The sequence below is a fragment of the Saccostrea echinata genome, unplaced genomic scaffold (assembly GCF_033153115.1).
Source record: "Saccostrea echinata isolate AGI-Se365-2 ecotype Australia unplaced genomic scaffold, CSIRO_AGI_Sech_v1 ptg000015l, whole genome shotgun sequence".
In the NCBI taxonomy this organism is placed as follows: domain Eukaryota; kingdom Metazoa; phylum Mollusca; class Bivalvia; order Ostreida; family Ostreidae; genus Saccostrea; species Saccostrea echinata.
Window position 1 is genome coordinate 1,479,841 of NW_026889764.1, and position 23,443 is coordinate 1,503,283.

The following is a 23,443-nucleotide window of genomic DNA, read 5'->3' on the forward strand; positions in this document are numbered from 1 at the left end:
TGCAATATCTTAATTTTTATAAATAAATGAAACTCAGCTTTTTTTCGTTGTCCTATTGATATTCTGTTGATCATTAAAATCTATGTTTGAACTTCATACATTATAATACAGACATACATGAGCTCAGCTAATGTAGGCATAACAATATAATTTTCTTTTGAAATTGTCAAAACTGAAGGATCATTTTTCTATCTTAAATTGACCAGAGGAAAGGAAACTTTTGTCATTTCAAGCAAAACCCCCCTATGTCAAAATTTTTTGAAAATTACTATTTTTTTCAAAAATGAAGCACAATGGTTAATATAACCTGTTAATATTACATGTGTATCTTGCCTCGTTGTGGATTTACAGGTAATCAAAGTAATTAACATCTATAAAGCTGCCGGAGGGTAAGGCAGCACCACTTTTTCTGAGAACAGTCTTTTGCTGTTGTTTCCATATGTAAATTTTCATTTAGATGGTACTTGCCCCACCCCCTACTTTTTGTTGCTGAAAAGATTGAACACTGGCAATTTACAGAATTTGACAAAAAAGAAAAATCCTTAAAAAAGTTATAGACACCCCCCCTCCCCCCAATATTGGATTTTCTAGTTAGCTTTTTCTTTTGCTTGTCATTTTTTGGGGGAGGTTACCTCCCCCCCCCCCCCCCCCCCCTTTGAAAAACATTACTATGGACCTGTATATGAACTGTTTATAATGCAGTTTTCAGATTTCAAATTATGAAATAAGATCTATTGATGAACAATTAAAACAAAATCTGAAAAACTGAGAAAATGGGTATTTAATGAATATGCTTCAGCTTTAAATAAAAGTGATAAAATTCTTAGTCACATACATGAGACAGACAACAGACAAAATGCGATCAGAAAAGCTCACTTCAGCTTTCTGCTAAAAAAACACAAATTTTGCTATTATTTTTCTGATTTATTATATCAATACTAGGGATGTCAACGAGTACCCGGTTAACCGGGTACTCGATCGAATGTCCGAGTATCGAATACTAAAAATGGTACTCGGTTACTCGGGTGTGTATTTTTTCTTATTTTATAGTACATATTATTATCAAAAACGTATCAAAAAATAACTTCAATATACATACGGGTGTTTAACGTGTCGTCATCTACACATGTAAACACCCCTCATCGCCTACGGCTGTGTATATACAGTAATTAGTGACCAGTCACCTGGTACACAGCTATTCTCATCTATTGTGGTCCTTAATTTTTTGATGGCTTCAATGATTGTTTTTCAGTGAACATCGTTTAATATGGTCTATTATCTTCAAATCATTTTTAAATTATTTAGTAATTATACGGCAGCGAAATCGGACATGCACAGAAGTGCCGCTACCCACTTCAAAATAATTAATGGTTCCCCCCCCCCCCCAAAAAAAATGTTTAAAGTCAGTTTCCATAGTAAGTTTAGTGTATAAGGGGGAAACAACCAATGTATGAAAAAATATTAGACTAGCGATCCAAACACGTCCATTCCTTCTCTTTCGCTAGTCTAATCATCACAAACCTGCGTAACAGATTGTCCTCCTTTTGATGAAATAGATCCTAAACAAGAACTGTAAACCATTTGTAATTTTTGATGTATCAATTGCGTCATTTGTGTTTATTTAATAAAGAAATTTAGTACCAAAGTTCATCTTCGTTGGACTCCATGTTTATATACATTCATAAAACGTGATAAAAACAGCTTTGGGTTTTAACAAGTTAACAATTAAAATTAACAAACTTATTTACAATTTTAACCGAGTACCCGGGTACTCGATCGGAAAAACGTCCGAGTAACCGATTATCAAAAATTGACCGATTTGACATCCCTAATCAATACACATGTACGTATTGTATTGCAAGGTTGGTGTATCATCCTACCCCTAGTTTTTAAAGAGGCAACTGAGTCTACTAAAAGTATTCAATAAACATGTAATTTACTGTCTATCTTTTTTTGGCTATTTAGTATTTAAACATCTGTAATATTGTGTTAAACATTTTATGTTTGTGCCCAGTTAAAGCTACAACAATGAATTACATCCTTAATAATCTGAATGTCCAATGTTGCTTAAAAAAAAACTGAGAAAAATGAGGAAAAAAATTCCATCAGGATTTGAACTAGATGTTAAAAAAGATTTTCTAATATAAAGATACCGTAAGTAGCAGATTGTTTACCTATTATGGAACTTCCATCTGAATTTAGGTTATCATGTGATCACTATTCATATCTAGGCAAATGCAATGCTTTCTAATCTCCATATTAATTGAATTTGAGGCAATATTCAATGGCAAGAAAATACACAGGTTGCATCTTAGGGCAAAAACAGTATTTCACTGCTGAATCTACTTCTATATGAATTATTTAATTTTTTTAAAGGAGCTGCACATGGATGTGTACTTAAATAAGATACATAAAATATTCCTGACAGACACAATGATTTTGTTACTTTTCAGAATAATAATTGTATCAGAGGTCAAATATTCAATTTCCAACAATTTTCCCCCGTCTGAGAATAATTTTCCTGAATTCTGTAAATATATGTTGCAGAATTTAACTTTTAGATTTCTACTTGGTAGTCATGCAGTACTGTACAATAGAAACTCTCTATCAGTGACCAAGCAAACATAACTATACAACCCAAAGTATAGATCTGTACAACAGAATCTCTATATCAGTAACCTTGTGGTCAAACATTACTGTACAACACATCCTCTAGTAACCTACCAGTCACACAGTTTTGAACACTGACTGTACAAAACATCCTCTAGTAACCTACCAGTCACACAGTCATGAATATCGACTGTACAGCATACCCTCTAGCAACCTACCAGTCACACAGTCATGAATATTGACTGTACAACAGAATCTCTAGTAACCTACCAGTCACACAGTCATGAATACTGTCCCCATCCAGAACCTTGGCCTCTTCTGTCCATCTGGTCAGAGTTGAGGGGATGTAGGTCAATACCCCAGAACCTCCTGGTCCCCCATCTCCATAAGAGTCCTATAAAACAGTATCAAGCTTAGAAAGGGCTTCTTAAATCATCTATAATACTGTTATTATAAAGATACATGTATATATGGGAAATCATAGTGATTATATTATTCTTACAATACAATTTCTCATTTTTTCCCTTTAAGTAAACTGTTAAATTTCAATTAAATTTCACATATAATAAACACATTCCAATTAAATATTAAGCATCTGTTAGCCAATAACCTACATGTAAGATCTCCTCAAGGAAATCATCATCAGGTCGAGATATGATGCGAAGATCATCATTTCCCACCATTAATCTCCCAGGGGTGGGGCCAGCTACAGAGGTCAAAGTAGAGGTCAACTGCAGGACATCTGCTGCAGTGGTTGGACCCAGTAACCTATCAAAATCATTTGTCATCAATATTCTCTAATATTGTTCAACAAGCCAAATTTAGTACAAGTTCATGCCTTAGTTACATTTATCTTTAGATAATATTTCCTAATATTCTTATGTGACCAATGTTTGGAATCAAAATTAAACAAACGTTAACATTATATAATACACCATATAAATGAGAAGTCTTATTATAGAAAAGAGCTTTGAAGCAAATTAGTCTGAATATTATAATTTTTTCTAAATACAGTAGTTGTTAACTTTTGAAAAGCAAAGAGTCTTTGCTTTATTTTTACACAAGCTAAAAAGCCTCCTTTACCTCTGTAAGATGACAGGGGGGTTTGGTTGTCTCTGAAGATTGACATGTAGAGTCTGAGTGGTGGGGTTGTACCTACATGACGCTTCTCTTCTCCCCCTCCCTCGGTGGAGGCGCTGTACCCCCATGACTGTGTGTCCCTCTGGCTGTCTTACCAGGAGAGGATGAGAGGACATTACATTGACAGGAGCTGGTGGAATGGCAGGCGCTGAAATAATACAACATATTACATACAATACAAAATGTTTTTTACATTGAGTGGATGCTGCAAAATAAAAATTTCCAGGAATAATTTTTTTTTTTTTCAAATTAGAACACTGATTAATATTTACCTCCAAAGAGAGAAAATGTAAGGATTTTTACAAACAACTTAAGAGGAGGAGCATATTGAAACTAGAAATATGTCCATAGGACATGAATGCCCCGCCGAGGGTATATTAGTAATGCAACATGAAAATTTGTATTAGTGTATGAAATTTGATGAGAATATCTCGAATAGTTTCTTTAAAATTGAAATCGAAATCTAAAAAGTTGCATATAGATGGTAAATTTTTACCAAATCATGTATTAGTGCATAAGCTTACATAAACTTAAATGGTTTCTTTAAAATTAAGCAAAATGTAAATTTAAGAAAAGTGAGGTCAAGGTCACAGGAAAGTTCAAGGTCAACTGTTTTTGATGCTGTTGAATAGTTCTCACCAATACGTATCAACATATTAAGTTTGATAAAAATATTTTGAATGGTTTATTAAAAACTGAGCTAAACACTAATTTAAAATAAATGACGTTAAGGTCAAAGGAAAGGTCAAGGTCAAAAAATGTTGATGCATGTGAAAAGGTTACCTCAGTATGAATTAGCATATGAAGTTTGATAAAAAATATTATAAATGGTTTCTTTAAAACTGAGTTAAACACAAATTGAGAAAAGTGAGGTCAAGGTCAAAGGAAAGGTCAAGGTCCGAAAATATTGATGTAGTTGAATAGCTTACACCAGAATGTATCAGCATACGAAGTTTGACACTAATGTTAAGAAAAGTGAGGTCAAGGTCAAAAGAAAGGTCAAGGTCAAAAAATATTGATGCATTTGAAAAGCTTACATAAGTATGTATCAACATAAGAAGTTTGATTTCACTATCTAATGGTATCTTAAAAACTGAGCTAAACACTAATTTAAGAAAAGTGAGGTCAAGGTCAAAGTAAAGGTCAAGGTCAAAAAATGTTGATGCAGTTGCATAGCCCTCATCAATATCTATCAGCATATGAAGTTTGATAAAAATATCTTGGATAGTTTCCTTGAAACTGAGCTTTGAACAGAGCTAAATGCAAAGTGTGGACAGACGGAAGGACAGGAGGATGGAGGACGGAAGACGAACATGACAAACACTATATGCCCTGGCCATATTCATGGTGGGGCATAAAAACCTGCTCTTATGGAGATTAAAGCTGCACACTGAATCAATACACTGTAATTCATATATTATTCTTAATATACATGTATGAGTAGCTCCATCCAAGAAATTCACTAACATATTTTGAATGCTACTCATTTTGATGGGTTTAATATTCAAAATGTGACAATTGACAAACTAGAGAACACAGGGCTAATTTAATGCTTACCTGAGTCATCATTGCCATTGTCATTATCGTGTAAGCTAATGGGGATCTGGAGCCCAATGTTCCTCAATCCACTGTTATCATTAAACAGCAGCCCTTGACTCCTTCCCCCTCCTATAACAATAGCACTCAGTCAAAAAAGTTAATTTTCTTACAACATTTTCATAAATGCTGTTTCTGAAAACACTACTGTCATACAAACTTATACTGCAACAGCTGGAAGCTACTTTAACTGATAAGTAACTCTTTTAGATTATAGGTAGCCACAATATTTAAAGAAATAAATTATATTAAATCTTTTTATTAACAAGTTGTGAAGAATTTTTGAGTCACCATCTTACTGAGCATTTGTGCAAGACTATGTCAATATTACTTTAGAGATGAGTACAAGACTGGACAAGTTGTTTCTCAATAAATAAAATTATGTACACACCAGTAGGGAACAGCTCCTCCATGTGCATTAGGTTGTCATCAAATTCACTCATGGGGTTCAGGGAGGGATCAATGTCTGGATAATCGTCTTCATCCTCTGCCTCCATATCAGAACCCTACACAAGAAATAGATCGATACTACAGTTATATATAGAACCCTACACCAGAAATACATCAAACCTTTAGTTAGATATCACAGTTATATATCACAACCCTACACCAGAAACAGACAGTTAGATACCACAGCCCTACAGCATTAATTTACTGATCATATCCCACAACAGATAGATATCACAGTCCTACGGCATTAAAACAACAGATCATACCCTACAACAGATAGATATCATGGCCCTACAGCATTAATATAAAGATCAAACAAGAGTTACATATACTGTATATATCATTAAGCTATAGCTTTTCTATATAGATAGAACACTACAACAATTAGATATCACGGTCCTACAGCATTGAATAGACAGAAAGAACCCTACAACAGATAGGTATCACTGCCCTACAGAATTCAATATGCAAATGAAACCCTACAACAGCCAAACATCACAACCCTAAGCAGATGAAACTCTACAATATTCAGACATCATAACCCTACACCATAATAAGACAGATCAGAATTGGCTCTAGTTGGATACCACAACCTATAACATTAAATCAACATAGATCCTTATAACAGTTAGATATCACTGCCAGAGAGATATTTCAATCTTTCATAACAAACAAACAAATCAGACCCTTTGTGATTGACATTACATGTATATGTATATACATGCATATATATAAAAGTACATGTGCTGTATCTACATGTACATAGGAATTCTGTCACAGTGATATATGGTTAATTTTCATTATTGTAAACCAGAGCTGTACCTCTGTCACAGTGATACATGGTTAATTTTAATTATTGTAAACCAGAGCTGTACCTCATCATAAGAATTCTGTGACAGTGATACTTGGTTAATTTTCATCATTGTAAACCAGACCTGTACCTCTGTCACAGTGATACATGGTTAATTTTCATCATTGTAAACCAGACCTGTACCTCTGTCACAGTGATACATGGTTAATTTTCATCATGGTAAACCAGAGCTGTACCTCTGTCACAGTGATGCATGGTTAATTTTCATCATGGTAAACCAGAGCTGTACCTCTGTCACAGTGATATATGGTTAATTTTCATCATGGTAAACCAGAGCTGTACCTCTGTCACAGTGATACATGGTTAATTTTCATCATGGTAAACCAGAGCTGTACCTCTGTCACAGTGATACATGGTTAATTTTCATCATGGTAAACCAGAGCTGTACCTCTGTCACAGTGATACATGGTTAATTTTCATCATGGTAAACCAGAGCTGTACCTCTGTCACAGTGATACATGGTTAATTTTCATCATGGTAAACCAGAGCTGTACCTCTGTCACAGTGATACATGGTTAATTTTCATCATGGTAAACCAGAGCTGTACCTCTGTCACAGTGATACATGGTTAATTTTCATCATTGTAAACCAGACCTGTACCTCTGTCACAGTGATATATGGTTAATTTTCATCATTGTAAACCAGAGCTGTACCTCATCATGAGAATTCTGTCACAGTGATACATGGTTAATTTTCATCATGGTAAACCAGAGCTGTACCTCATCATAAGAATTCTGTGACAGTGATACATGGTTAATTTTCATCATGGTAAACCAGAGCTGTACCTCATCATCTTCATCCTCTTCCTCGTCATCTTCATCATCCTCATCATCACCATCATCTCCATCTCCATCATCACCATCATCATCGTCGTCATCATCGTCATCCACATCAGAGGCACTGTCATCTTCATTGGGAATACAACTCTCATCACCTTAATACAAACATTTATACTGCTAGTTAATATCACTGATAAAACATTTAATACTGCAAAGAGAGTCTGATTGTAGGTTAATGTGGGTACCACACTGTTTAAATCTGTGGACTCTATGATCATGTTCACTACATCAGTATTTTGAGGTAACAAAATTAAATTTGATTGCACTAGAAATACAAAGTATTACTTGTATATACATGTAAGTAAACACAAATTTACATACACTTTCAGAATACACTTATTTTATCAAAACCAGATGGGCAAAACAATCAGTACTCTAGTATTTAAGCAGTACATTTACTAAAATTTTCCTGAGGGACTGTTTACTTGACTTTAAAGTGATAAACACACAACAAATTGGATTCCTACCATGAACATTCTCTTCTCCATCCTCGTCATCAATGGAGATCTCCTGACTGACCATTTGGGAGTCGTGGAGGGTCAAATCTTCTACAACATTAAACAAACAAAGAAGTAATTAATGTCTAGTGGAAAATTCAATACTACATGTATGTACTTACCATTATTTGCGTGCAAGAAATATCTGCGAGTTTCACGACCTTCTTTCATTCCCAAACATTTCCTGCTGCAAACTAATTACCTACTTGTGAGATTTTGCTGAATGCTTCCTTAGTCACAAAATAATAGTTAGTGTACAGTAAATAACATGCATGGAAAGCTTAAACATTACAAACATACACCTGAATCCATAACAATGTCTCATATCACTTCATTACATGGAAAGCTTAAACATTACAAACACACCTGAATCCATAACAATGTCTCCTATCACTCCATTACATGGAAAGTTTAAACGTTACAAACACACACCTGGATCCATAACAATGTCTCCTATCACTTCATTACATGGAAAGTTTAAACGTTACAAACACACACCTGGATCCATAACAATGTCTCCTATCACTTCATTACATGGAAAGTTTAAACGTTACAAATACACACCTGAATCCATAACAATGTCTCCTATCACTTCATTACTGGGGTTAATGTTTCCATCTCTGTTCAGTAACACGTCCAGCACATTGTCCAACTCGGACTCACCCTGTTATTGAAAAAAATATACTAAAAATTAACTACATTTTTGTCTTTTGAATCAACATCACAACATTTTTAAACACACAATAAGCAACTACAGCAGATACATTCTATGTGAAAATGTGTTTTAAATCTCCTGGCCCTACCCCACCCTAACTCACCCTCTCTCCATCATTCTCGGGTTCGACGGCACTAATTGGTTCTGTCTCCTCCATAGTGCCAGTGTCTGTGTGATCGGAGATGTCCTCTATTGTTATCTCGCCTACATGGGAGGGTTCAGCAGGAGTAGCAGTGGGAGCTGGCACTGTCATACATTAACACAGATCAGCGTTACCATACAAAACATTTATTGCAATCATTTAGTGAGAACTATTGATATCAGTTTTGTATCAAAACCTTATCCACATAATACAGGATATACATGTATTTTTGTACATGAACACATCTAATCTTACTGTACAAATATTTTGACACGAATATGTCATCCTCAAACAAGAATTAATAAATCCTCAAAAATATACTTATCAAACTCAGACTACTCGTCCACACTCACAGTCCATACCTGTTGTGTTTCCTTCATGAGACTCTGTAGTTTGTTGTAACGATGTCTCAGTTTCTGACTTTTTGACCTTTGACACCACACTCTGAGCTGGTTGGTTAACACTTCTAGACAGGGTCTCTAATGGCTTGAGGGCTGCGTTAATTGTGTTCGCCATGTAAGGACTTGACAAGTCAAGACTGTGTGGCAGACGAGCTAGATCCGTCACCAAACCTTTCTTCAGTAGAGATTTCACAATATTGTTCATGACTGTTTGCTGGCCTTTGAACATCTGATTAGGGACCTGCCCCCCAGGACTAGGACACGAGTCAATGATAATACTGATAAGATTGGTAAGGGCTCGAATTTTGGTGTGTTTCAGGGCACTCTCTGGCAGGACTAGAGCTCTCTGGAGGGCACCCTTGATTTCTGTAACAAGGATCATCTGTGCGTCAGGGCTATGGTTACAGGAGGCTATGCTAGCGATAAAGACTCTTGAGAGAGCCGGACAATCGCGATCCCCAAATATCTGGCACTGAGGTAGAAGGTTATCCAGTACAAATGCCAATACTGTACACTCCTATAATGAAATCATTAATTTTAAATCATTAAACGATTCATCTTAATTTACATAATTACTGAAATCATCACCATACACATGCCATCTACTGGGAATGAAGAATTTCTTTATTTCATTCAACAATTTTCTGAGCAAAACAGTGGATGGAAAACTTGAATGGTACACAGTTCACTGACTTCAGATTTAAAAGGAGACTGACCTCATGAACAAGAGGGGTTTGTGCTGCATGGTAAGTGTACTGTGTAATCAGCTGTGTACAGCTACTGTAGGACTTGACGACCTCCGACAACAGTCTCAGGACACTGGACTTAGGCATTAAAGGTCGTTTCTTCTGCTGATCTTCATTGACCTTGACCTCCTTGTCTTTGGTTTGATCTTTGGAGCTCTCTGACTCTCCCTTCAAAGTAAAGTTATTTCTCATATTCAGTATGTATGAACATGAAGTTTAAGTTTTCAGCTAATATTTCTTCTTACATGTACACGAAGAAAATGCTTTAATATCACCTTTGTATATTAGTTATTACTCTAGTATAATTTATCTTCGATAAAAAATTCTATCTTACTGTTTGTTCTTCCTCATTTACAATATCTGCTGAGCTGCCCTGTCTGGGAATGGCAGGGGGCCTCATTTCATTCGCGATGGCTTCAGCCAAAGTACAGGGAGGCTGAACCTCAAACCCTCCAGATACACCTAAAATATTAAAGAGTCATAAAATAACTTTGGACGAATCCAAGCTGGTACCATTATTAGATGTGAAAAGTGTAAAATATCACATTGTGCTTTTTGTACAAAATGAACAGATTTTTCAATAATTAGCATTTGAGATGAATGACAAATTCCGTAAAAAAATGGACTCAAAATAATTTTTTTGAATGCAGATAATCTGTAAATGCCTTTCTTACTATCTTCCTGGTTGTTGTACTCTGCTATCAGACAGTTTAGAAGGTCCTGTATTACCTCCTTGATTGGAGATTCAACAGTCAGTGACACACATTTAGTGGTGGACACACTCTTTAAAATCTGTGGACCACTGTATCGAGCATCTTCATCTGCACAAAATAATTTTTTTTTTAAAATTCAATTTTAATTTTTATAAATAAGCAAAATGCAAAGCTTTACCTTTATCATCAAGAGGTTCTGAATAAATACACTTTTAACATCTTTACTATTACATACCCCTACCATTCACAAGTTTAAGTTTCAAAAAAAAAAAAATAAATAAAAAATAAAATTCTCTTGACAGAAGCCACTGGACCCTAAAAGCAGTCTCAGACCAGCTCCTCCTCACATCAACACATGATGCACACAGCATATACATGTCAACCCTAATTCTTTTCAAGTAATTGTAAAGAGGCCCAAAACCTATTCTTGGCAACAAACCTGATTCTAAAAAGCAATCCCAACTTTTCATCAGTCCCCACCCTTGGAGCACATATGAAAATACCATCCCAAACCACTTTAATTTTTTCAAGGAAAAACTGTAATTCTATTTTTATCAAAAGAAGCCAATTACTCAAACCTGCAGAACCTAAAAGCAATACTGGTATTTGTCGAGCAATCAGACAACCCCAAATGGCAAGGATGGACATTTTAATCATTATCCTCTTAGGCAGGGATATTCCTTTTTCTTGTGAATAATCAAGGAGTTTTTGAGGGTGTGATTACTGTGATTGAGGAGCAATAGTCAACTACATGTACTTGTTCATATGTGTGGACAAGAAGACCAAGAGTAACCACATAACCCCCTCCACTTCCATTCAAGCAGTGAGGGCATGAAACAGGACATAAATCATAAGAAAATAAATACAGGTGTAAGTACCTCTTCTACTTGAAGCTGGTGGAATAGCAAATCTACATGTTGTTTTAATGACGTCAGAGAATAGTTCTGGGTCTCTGCAGGCTGCTGGTCCCAGCACTCTAAACACATAATTCACCTCTTTGGAACCCATGCTGCCTGGTTTTACCCCATTGGAGCTGGAGCCTGTTCCTCCTGTGGCCTTTTTCACAACCTTGTAACAAGTATAGAGTAAAAAAATTATAATTATCTTTCAGACAAACAAACAGTGATATGGATGTCACACGACATTACTGATGGTAATCAACATTAGCATTTCTGCCACTTCTAAAAATTTAAATTACATGTGTATACATTACATATTTATATGAACTTGTAATCAAAGTCTTAAATATTTTTAAGGCATGTACTGTACATGTACACATACACAATAACAAATTAAGAACATTTACGCCTCACCTTTTCCATACAGTATCGTAAAGATGCAGGTTCTTCAATGATGTGACGGAAAATTAGGGAGGCAAGGGAGATAAATCCTGGGAAAGAGGAACTCTGAGTCAGAGTTAATAGAATGCGAGGTCCACCAAGTTCTGCAAACAATACAGCATTCTGATGATTTCTTGTTAACCGTAAAATCAGCCGCAAGGCAGCATGTAAACAGTCAGCCTCAACCGGAATGTTCATTAAAGACACAATACACCTGAAAGACAATAAGAAATTAATTACATCAACATATCTAAGAAAATTCTACCATTTCATATTATTTCTAAGGACTCCATAGCCCTAAACAAAGAATTCTCATCAACTGTTTGAACTGAATGCTTTCAATTTACACACTGTATATGAAATTATTTCTTCAATAAATACCTTTTTGTTTCCTTACCTAATAATTTGGGTAATTTGATCAGAATTTATTCCTGACACTATCAAAGACTCTTTCATCTTCTCTTCAGCCTTTAATGGACTTTCTGTTTCCATTTTACTCACAGCTAAATACATGTATAACACAAAACCAATTAATTTCTAAAATTCACATTGCAATAGATACAAACCCCAGAAATAAACTCTTTCTTCCAGATCAATGTAACGTATATGTATTTATCTACATTTAACTGTGCCACCTCAGCAGAGGAATCTTTATATTCCTCTTTAGTAATCTACGTATATTTGTCTGTCATTATCTACACTCCACTCTACCTGACTGTGCCACCTCGGCTGGGATGTCTTTAGATTCCTCTTTAGTACCATTCTCTGAGAGTTCCTCAGGAGAAGGGAAGGCCAACATGATTGGACGACGATTTCCAGTTTCTTCATTTATCTACACATTACAAATGTACAAGTATGAATACACTATCTTTTCACTTAGAGGTTGAAAATACATATATATGCATATCAATTAGCACATATAAATCTTATCAGGATAACTGATCTTCTTGTACATTGTAATCAATAAATAGACAAGGATAAATACAGCAGGGCTTTCAATAATTTTGAAAAGGTGAATCTATTCATTTGCAGAGGCTGTTTTAAAATCATTTCCAATAATACAGAGAAATCATTTACAGATTACAAATGTTCATGTAACTGTACATGTTTCAGTGTAAACTTCTGTTGACCTACAGTTTACATATGCATGTGCATCAGCACCAGAAGTCAAAACTGATGAACAACACATCTGGAGAGGCTGAACTATATATTTGCAAACGATTTTTATGATTAGACAGCATGTTATTTAAAACTGACTGTCTAAAGTGAAAGTATAGTACTTGTACATATAGCATTTTCTTATTTACCGGTACCTACACCAATCTACACATTATAGAGGTATCATTTGGAAAAGACAAATCTTTATTTTTACAGCTCACTAAAAACATCTAGCAGCACTGACTTAATTTACATGTACATTTAGTAGAACAGTAAAACCGTCCATTATGATTACAGATTATAAAATGACACGGGTGCTTCAGCCTACCTGCACCATGGAATTGAAGTTGACAGTGTACCTCCTTCTTCCAGCCTGAAACCTGTGAAACATTTTGATTTCGCTATTATCATGAAATGACTATATGGTCAACTTACAATACTGAACATTCAATTATACACTTCAGAAGTCACTAAGATGTAAAAATATCATAATTTTTAAGCTAAGAACTATGTGATGCAGTGATAATTTGACAGAACACATCAGATACGCAGTATCAACAGGCAGTTTTGTCTATTCTGACATATGCTTGTCTTTATGCATTCATCATGAAAACAACTGAACTTGACCACTAGTGTTCAGTATCTCTAAAGTACTCTATTGCGTGAGCATTTTGTAGCCTTTCCACCATGTATACTATACCTGATGCTAGTTTCCCCCGCTTGATAAGCATCATCAATAGTTTTGTTGTTCACTGCCGAGTATTTACACCATCTCCCACTACTGTCATCAAACCACTTCCACGTGTGGCTGTGACACTACAAATACAAACATATCTCAAAGTCAACAAATTACACAGCATTCTGTTTGCTGGCAATCCAAGTTTATCCAAGAGATACTTGTTCACTAGACATCAATCCAGGCATAATTTTCCCTTTATGTTTATCAATAATGTACCTATTAAGTAAAATATCACAACTTCACATGGCATGGAATACCTATTTCAATTATTTCATACATGTAACTATAAGTGAATGTACAAATTATGAATTCAAAACAAGCTCAAATTTCCTTTTCTTCGACACATACCAGTAATTTGTTGGCTTCAGCTTTTCGTTTTGATATCACAGACACCTTCTCATACAGATCCAACAGAAGCAGTAAGGGAGACAACCACCTATAGAGAGAACAGAGACAGGTTAGTTTTTTCTTTCCTTATGGATCTTGGAACTAGATACATGTATTTATAGAAATACTGTTGTGTCGCTTACTTTGGAGTTACTGAGTCTTTGTTTGCCGTGAGGAATTCCTGGCCACTGTTTAACACTTGCACCAATATATCAGTCAACCAGACACTTTCTACACTCTCCGCACAAGGTATCATCATTTCCTGCAATTGTTACATGTACACAGCATATCAGCCTCCAATTGTTTTCATTTACTAAATATTTACCCTTGCAATCTATGAATGTGCATCAAAATTGATCAAGATGAATTGAAATTCGGAGTCTGAATAAATCAGTTTTCTTTATCAACAAGAGGCCCAAGGGCCTTAACGGTCACCTGAGTACAATACAACAATTTAGAGGATCCCCGCCATAGGACCTGAATCATGGACCCAGGGGCCATGAATTTAAAGCTTGAGCACTCATTACACTGATAAATGAAGCTTTGTTGCCCAACAGCAAGAAAAATAGTATGATTAGTTTCAACAAAATAATTGGTCTAGTATCTATCTGCCCCCCCATTTATCACTATTCCCATGCAGACTATTAACAAAATGTCTATTATTTAACCCCATATTATTCCTTCTCACAATGGCCTCTCTTGGCCGTTGAAGAACATTTAAAAAGATAAGTTATTTTTGTCTCATTTTTATTCATCTATTATTTCCAAGTCATTAAAACTACGAAAGTACTTTTTTTATTATACAATAAATTTTCTTGCATAATTCTCTTATTCTATTAAGCTTTCAAATACATTATGTTAATTGATTAATTATCAAAGGTGAATGGCAAAGGGAAATAACTTTGCTCAGTAGAATACAAGTTAATAGAGCCCTGGCCAGGACCAGAAAAGTTGACTTAATGGTCCAGGTGTTCAAAATTCTGGTAAAAATACCCTTGCATATTAAAACTTTTACTCTGTTTGCCTTGAACATCAAGAGAAGCATAGACGATTTTCAAAGAAATGCATTTTCACCATATTATTAAATAAATAAAGCCCAATCTTTACACCACAACATCTGACCCATTGGCCACGAACTCACAATTCTGGAAGAAGCACCCTTTCTCATCATAACTATGCACTTGTTTCTTTAGTTTATAACCAGTAGTCGATAAAAAATTTTGAAAGAAATTATGCATTTTCACTATATACATGTAATCAATAGAGCTCTCTCCCCCCCCCCCCCCCCCCCCCAAGAACCCCTGACCCAGGGGCCATGAATTTCACAATTTTGGAAGAGGCATTCTTGCTCATCATAACTATGTACTGAGTTACTTTATTTAATATCAAGGAGAGATAAGAAGATTTTCAAATAATTAATGCATTTTCAATATATAATCAATAGAGCCCCGCCCTAACACCAGAACCCCTGACCCAGGGGCCATGAAATTCACAATTTTGGAAGAGGCACTCTTGTTCAACATAACTATGTACTAAGTTACTTTATTTAATACCCAGGAGCGGGGAAGAAGATTTTCAAAGAATTAATGCCTTTTCCCTATATTAAATCAATAGAGCCCGGCTCTAACACCAGAACCCCTGACCCTGGGGCCATGAAATTCACAATTTTGGAAGAGGCACTCTTGCTCATCATAACTATGTACTTAGTATAACTATGTACTTAGTTACTTTATTTAATACCCAGGAGCAGAGAAGAAGATTTTCAAAGAATTAATGCCTTTTCCCTATATTAAATCAATAGAGCCCCGCCCTAACACCAGAACCCCTGACCCTGGGGCCATGAAATTCACAATTTTGGAAGAGGCACTTTTGCTCATCATAACTATGTACTTAGTTACTTTATTTAATACCCAGGAGCAGAGAAGAAGATTTTCAAAGAATTCATGCAATTTCACTATATAATCAATAGAGCCCCGCACTAACACCAGAACCCCTGACTCTGGGGCCATGAAATTCACAATTTTGGATGAGGCACTCTTGCTCACCATAACTATGTACTAAGTTACTTTATTTAATACCCAGGAGCAGAGAAGAAGATTTACAAAGAATTCATGCATTTTCACTACATAATCAATAGGGCCCCGCACTAACACCAGAACCCCTGACCCTGGGGCCATGAAATTCACAATTTTGGATGAGGCACTCTTGCTCACCATAACTATGTACTTAGTTACTTTATTTAATACCCAGGAGCAGATAAGAAGATTTACAAAGAATTCATGCAATTTCACTACATAATCAATAGGGCCCCGCACTAACACCAGAACCCCTGACCCTGGGGCCATGAAATTCACAATTTTGGATGAAGCACTCTTGCTCTTCATAACTATGTACTTAGTTACTTTATTTAATACCCAGGAGCAGAGAAGAAGATTTTCAAAGAAATAATGCACTTTCACTATATGATTTATATAGCCCCACCCTAGCACCAGAACCCCTGACCCTGGGGCCATGAATTTCACAATTTTGGTAGAGGGCTCAATGCTTATTACAATGATGCCAACAGTTTGACTGCTTGATGTCCAGGAGTAAAGAAGAAGATTTTTAAAGATTGCATTATTTTCAGTGGTTTTAGCCCCACCCCTCAGGCCCCAGGGGGGCAGGGACCATGAAATTCAAAATTTTTGTTCCCCTTCACCCATAGATGCTATATGCCAAATTTGGTTGAAATTGGTTAAGCGGTTTCAGAGAAGAAGCTAAAAATGTTCAAAATGTTAACACACGACGCACACCGCACGACGCACGCCGACGGACGAGAACGGATAGCAATAGGTCACCTGAGTGACTCAGGTGACCTAAAAATTCTGTTCGAAGCTCCCATCTTCATCACAGCTAAGCAATTTATCAGCTCAACACTAAGGAGCAGACAGGATTAGTTAATGATTAATTAATAGAGTTAATGCATTTTCACTATATAATCAATAGAGCCCCCCTCCCCCCCCCCCCCCCCCTCAAGAACCCCAAAAACTGAGGCCATGTATTTAAAAATTTTGGAAGAGGCATCCTTGCCTATCTTAATCATGCACTTAGTTTGTTTAAATAATCTCCAGTAGCAAAGAAGAAGATTTTCATAGAATCAATGCATTTTCACTATATAATCAATAGAGCCCCGCCCTAATACCGGAACCCCTGACCCTGGGGCCATGAAATTCACAATTTTTAAAAAGGCATCCTTATGCATCATAACCATGCACTTAGTTTGTTTAAATAATCTCCAGTAGCAGAGAAGAAGATTTTCAAAGAATCAATGCATTTTCACTATATAATCAATAGAGCCCCACCCTAACACCTGAACCCCTGACCCTGGGGCCATGAAATTCACAATTTTTGAAAAGGCATCCTTATGCATCATAACCATGCACTTAGTTTGTTTAAATAATACCCAGGAGCAGAGAAGATTTTCAAAGAATTAATGCATTTTCACTATATAATCAATACAGCCCCGCCCTAACACCAGAACCCCTGACCCAGGGGCCATGGCTTTCACAATTCTGGAAGGGGCCCACCTCCTCATCATAACTATGTACTTAGTTTATCATCTTAATGCCCAGGAGCAGAGGAGAAGATTTTCAAAGAATTAATGCATTTTCACTATATAGTCAATAGAGCCCCGCCCTAACACCAGAACCCCTGACCCTGGGGCCATGAAATTCAAAATTTTGGAAGAGGCTCTCTTGCTCATCATAACAATGTACTTAGTTACTTAATTTAATACCCAGGAGCAGATAAGATTTTCAAAGAATTAATGCATTTTCACTAGATAGTCGATAGAGCCCCGCTCTAACACCAGAACCCCTGACCCTGGGGCCATGAAATTCACAATTCTTGAAAAGGCACTTTTGCTCATCATAACTATGTACTTAGTTACTTTATTTAATACCCAGGAGCAGAGAAGAAGATTTTCAAAGAATAAATGCATTTTCACTATATAATCTACAGAGCCCCGCCCTAACACCAGAAGCCCTGACCCTGGGGCCATGAATTTCAAAATTTTGGAAGAGGCACTCTTGCTCTTCATAACTATGTACTTAGTTACCTTATTTAATACCCAGGAGCAGAGAAGAAGATTTTCAAAGAAATAATGCACTTTCACTATATGATCTATAGAGGCCCACCCTAGCACCAGAACCCCTGACCCTGGGGCCATGAATTTCACAATTTTGGTAGAGGGCTCAATGCTTATTACAATGATGCCAACAGTTTGACTGCTTGATGTCCGGGAGTAAAGAAGAAGATTTTTAAAGATTGCATTATTTTTGGTGGTTTTAGCCCCACCCCTCAGGCCCCAGGGGTGCAGGGACCATGAAATTCACAAATTTTGTTCCCCTTCACCCATAGATGCTATATGCCAAATTTGGTTGAAATTGGTTAAGCGGTTATAGAGAAGAAGCTAAAAATGTTCAAATGTTAACGCACGACGCACACCGCACGACGCACGCCGACGGACGAGAACGGATAGCAATAGGTCACCTGAGTGACTCAGGTGACCTAAAAAGGACTTCAATAAATACATATTTTTCATTGAGTTTATATAACATCCAAAACAGATTTTACCTCAAATAATAAACTGAACAAATGGAGTCTGGCTGCAAACTTGGAAGCCTTAGACTGGAGATGATCTTTATTTGTGTCTGTAGCAGATTCCAGTTCATGACCCTCCTTCAGGATTTGTTGTCCCATTGACTGAATCTTTAAACAAAAACAACCATAAATTAAAGCATAGGGTCAAATATTCCAAAATAGTGTATTCTGAATTACATGCATTTCAAATGGAAAAAAAAAGTTATTTCTGGAATTTCTCTTCAATTTTTTCTGGACATAGGTAATAGTTTGGACTGTATATTAGCTGTAAAATCTACATACAAGATTAACTCAGATACACAATATCAACAGGCAGTTTTGTCTATTCTGACATATGCTTGTCTTTATGCATTCATCATTCATTGTGTATATACCTTCCATATCTGAATATCATCAGAGCTCTTAAAAAATTGCTATTTTTTCGAACACATTTTTTAAAAATGAATCTGGATAAAAATATAACATAATTTCAAACTTTTTTTTACCAAATTAATATACATGCAAATATTTAAGATTGAAAGGCAAATTCAGTCATGTCAAAGTCCTTTATCATTCCTGAAATTCTACATGATATATATACAATAGACACTATACCTCTTTGACAAGATTTGATAGCACCATTTTTTGCCAGCCTGTCCCATTCCTACTGGTGACCACAATGAGAAGATCACACACTCTGTACACAGTCTCTGGCAGGATATCTAGAAGCCTCAAACATCCTAAAGAAAAATACAAATTCTATCACGTCAACTCTGTACCTGTTTTGTTTCTGTAAAACTTTGGTCCCTCTTCCTACCTTTATCTAAGTTATATAGAGTGAACAAATTTTTATCTTCACTCTAACAAACCTGAATAACTTTTGCCATTCCTGGCCCAGTGTATCTAGAGAAGTAAATTTTTTTATTGACCTACCCTATTGTGTCTTTTAATTATATCCCCTTAGGAAGAAGGGGCGTGGCCCTTCATTTTATCATATTTGAATTTCCTTATGTAAGGATGCTTTGAGGCATGTTTAACTTCAAAAACTGGTTCAGGAGAGGTCTTTCTATGTACATGTATGAAAGGGTACAGATGCACATAACAGCACAATGAACTACATGTACAAGTAAGCATATGAAAACTGATAGCAATGGGTCACCTAAGTGACACATAACCTCACAATATTGTCTATCTCCTCCCAAAACAATCTCTTGGTCATGATTCAAAGGACATGAATTTCAACTGTGATTGTAAAATTGGTTTAGTTCACTGCAAAAAAATACTTAACTTCCAATTCATTAAGTTTATGCATACAATGTGATACATGTAGCTCTCTCGAGACAACTGCCAAAATCTGTTTCCTTTCATGTATGTGTGCTTAAACGAGGGGGATCATTTCAAATACATCAAGATGAGCACTTTTGTTTTCTCAGATAAGCAGTATCAACAGGCAGTTTTGTCTATTCTGACATATGCTTGTCTTTATGCATTCATCATATTGCCTACATAAACATTACACCATACAAGAGGGTCATGTTGCAAATACATGTAGATGAGGCCAAGATAAATAAATAGTGTGTTTCCAATTCCAACCGGAGAAAAAATAGGGTAGGTAGGTAGGGAAAGCATTTTATTTTATTTAACATCTTATTAGTTAAAATTCAACTTTGACAATAAACAAAATGAGAAAAACAAAGAGTTCATTTCTTTTTCCCAAAAGGGCGGCTTACTAATGGCATTTCTGTTTAATGTGTATAGGATATGCATTTTCTCAAACACCGAAGTGATCGAGATCAGGATTTCTAATAGTGAAAATGGAATTGTTTACTTCCAGAAAGATATCGGCGGATAAATTTTTCAGGGTCGGCTCATATATTTTAGGGTCAGTCGGGGGACCGGAAACACACAATTTATTTATCTAGGCCTGAGTGTATTCATAGATTTTTTATATTGACTCTGAACTCCTGCCCTATAGCCTAGGTCATCCCAAAATGCAAACTGCTTACATACTAAAAATCTACAAATAAGGTTTTGCAACTGGTTGATGGTAATTGATGCACAAAGAACTCAGAAGAAAAATATACAAGCACCCCATCCCCACCCCTTCAACACTGTGGCATAAAAACACCCTATTCTCACCAGGTAGAACATGTTCTGTGAAGTTATCTAGAACAGCTGTATCCAGGGGCTCTTCTTCCTCCTGTTTTTCGTTTAATTCCTCAGGTTTCTCCTCCTCAGGCTTGGAAGCACTGCTCTCTGTAGTTTTGGTTCCAGAGCCTGATGGAGCATTACTCTGGAAATAATTTCAAGTCCTTGAATGCAATCTCAAGATGTACCTGTGTGCACATTAACAACTATACATACACAGGTTTAATTACAAAAAGCCTTGGTTCACCTTTTGCCATGGAAATTTTACAGAAAACTTGTTAAAAATGCTTCATCAATATGGTCAGATATGCAATTGTCAACAAAAAGTGATCATTTTATGCCATCATCATACAACTGTTTGACATTTCTTGTTTTTTAACCGAGAGGAATTTCAAAGGTTAACTGCATCAAGCTTTATCATGGTTCTTGTAAAGCACAGCAACAGAAGCAGCAAGCTTTATTTTCCCATAGTGTTTTTTAAAGGGACATGGACACACTTGCATTGTCGTTTTTTTTTTTTTTTTAAACAATTTTGGGTTACCGGGTTATTTCGTCCCTTGTTATTTTCACCCTTTAACACTTGCAAACAATTTTGCCCCGTTTTAAATTCGCCCAGTCACAGTTCTGTTAACGAAATTATACTGTGTTCTTTGAATTCACCCCATTTTAAATCCGCTTATCTGTGAGAAGGGAGAAAGGGACGAAAATACAACAGGAGCAAAATTTTCCCTGTATACAGTATACCTGTTTCTACTGAAAATAACTTCAGTTGGATTTGAACTTACATGAAAATTTTTAATGTTAAATGACAACCACATCCTTCATATCCTTACACAAATACCTGCGTTTGTTAACTTGGGCTCAAGCTTTGTTAATGTTTTTGTTATATTTTACGGGTGCGTTTGATTGCTAACCATGCACACATTACCAAGTACAAAACTAACAACACATTTCTATCGTGACTTCTGATTACAGTTTTCATATCTTTTATCAATACATTAGAGATTTCCCACTTTCTTAAATACATGTATTATGGATAAAATTGTTTGTATGTGAACGTTCAAGGATATATTACAATCAAACATGCCCAAGATTTGTAGTTTTGATCATTTCTAGATGAAGTACCTAAACATGCTTTTATAATACATGTGTATCAATCTGAAACACTCTAACAACATATGTCATGAAATTCTACAGAAAATTTTGAAGGATAAAAATTTCAAAAATGTGTCTTTGTAACTTCTTATTTTGACTAAGACATACCTTATCTAGGGAATTATTTTTCAGTACATTTTTGAAAATTTGACTGATGTAACCATAATGTGTAATTTACCTCTTCTGTAGACATGACCACATTTTCCCCAAGAGACAGAGCAATAGCCTGCATCATCTGGTCCTCCTCTGACATCTCCATCACCATTCCCAGGGGCTGTAACAAAACCTCAAAAAATAAACACAATTCAAACATTCCCAGGGGCTGTAACAAAACCTCAAAAAATAAACACAATTCAAACATTCCCAGGGGCTGTAACAAAACCTCAAAAAATAAACACAATTCAAACATTCCCAGGGGCTATAACAAAACCTCAAAAAATTAACACAATATTTCCAAAGTCCTTTAAACATTCCCAGAGGCTGTAACAAAACCTCAAAATATAAACACAATATTTCCCAAGTCCTTTAAACATTCCCAGGGGCTATAATACAACCAAACTAGCTTGTTAATTGTGAGGAAGTTAAATAAGATTAATCTGACAAAGTTAGAGTACAAAAGTCCTCAGATATGCAGTGTCAACAGACAGCTTTGTCCATTCAGGCATATGCTTGTCTTTAATGCAATCATCATGATCAAGAGTTCCATCCCTTGACTAAATGTTGTACAAAGAATGCATCAACTCATCGTCCTTTGTGTGTCTTTATGATTATTCACACATTTACTACATGTACAGCAAACGCTGTAGCTTTTGTTGGGTTTGAGGCAGTAATTTGTACAGTACACACTGTAACTTTTGTTGGGTTTGTGACAGTACTTTGTACAGTACATACTGTAGCTTTAGTTGGGTTTATGGCAGTACTCTGTAGTTTTAGTTGGGTTAGTGGCATTACTTTGTACAGTATACACTGTAGTTTTTGTTGTGTTAGTGGCAATACTTTGTACAGTATACACTGTAGTTTTTGTTGGGTTTGTGACAGTACTTTGTACAGTACACACTGTAGCTTTAGTTGGGTTTGTGACAGTACTTTGTACAGTACACATTGTAGTTTTTGTTGGGTTTGTGACAGTACTTTGTACAGTACATACTGTAGTTTTTGTTGGGTTAGTGGCAGTAC

The 23,443-nt window shown here is 35.9% G+C and overlaps 1 protein-coding gene across 1 annotated transcript in view; it reads right to left on the bottom strand.

Moving 5' to 3' along the window:
• Window positions 1-23,443, bottom strand: part of LOC133187371 (E3 ubiquitin-protein ligase HUWE1-like) — a 62,978-nt gene that overhangs the window by 23,941 nt on the left and 15,594 nt on the right. Inside the window, exons 33-57 of the mRNA XM_061322718.1 lie at window positions 22,446-22,541; window positions 21,104-21,257; window positions 19,580-19,704; window positions 18,959-19,093; window positions 14,488-14,606; window positions 14,306-14,393; window positions 13,919-14,034; window positions 13,547-13,598; window positions 12,772-12,892; window positions 12,458-12,563; window positions 12,034-12,274; window positions 11,599-11,788; window positions 10,682-10,828; window positions 10,342-10,469; window positions 9,978-10,175; window positions 9,223-9,778; window positions 8,822-8,964; window positions 8,568-8,667; window positions 7,974-8,054; window positions 7,453-7,601; window positions 5,738-5,852; window positions 5,308-5,418; window positions 3,694-3,898; window positions 3,225-3,378; window positions 2,881-3,004 (exon numbers count right to left, since the gene is read on the bottom strand). Coding sequence (XP_061178702.1) covers window positions 2,881-3,004; window positions 3,225-3,378; window positions 3,694-3,898; window positions 5,308-5,418; window positions 5,738-5,852; window positions 7,453-7,601; window positions 7,974-8,054; window positions 8,568-8,667; window positions 8,822-8,964; window positions 9,223-9,778; window positions 9,978-10,175; window positions 10,342-10,469; window positions 10,682-10,828; window positions 11,599-11,788; window positions 12,034-12,274; window positions 12,458-12,563; window positions 12,772-12,892; window positions 13,547-13,598; window positions 13,919-14,034; window positions 14,306-14,393; window positions 14,488-14,606; window positions 18,959-19,093; window positions 19,580-19,704; window positions 21,104-21,257; window positions 22,446-22,541 — 3,754 coding nt within the window. The remainder of the gene's footprint in view (window positions 1-2,880; window positions 3,005-3,224; window positions 3,379-3,693; window positions 3,899-5,307; window positions 5,419-5,737; window positions 5,853-7,452; window positions 7,602-7,973; window positions 8,055-8,567; window positions 8,668-8,821; window positions 8,965-9,222; window positions 9,779-9,977; window positions 10,176-10,341; window positions 10,470-10,681; window positions 10,829-11,598; window positions 11,789-12,033; window positions 12,275-12,457; window positions 12,564-12,771; window positions 12,893-13,546; window positions 13,599-13,918; window positions 14,035-14,305; window positions 14,394-14,487; window positions 14,607-18,958; window positions 19,094-19,579; window positions 19,705-21,103; window positions 21,258-22,445; window positions 22,542-23,443) is intronic.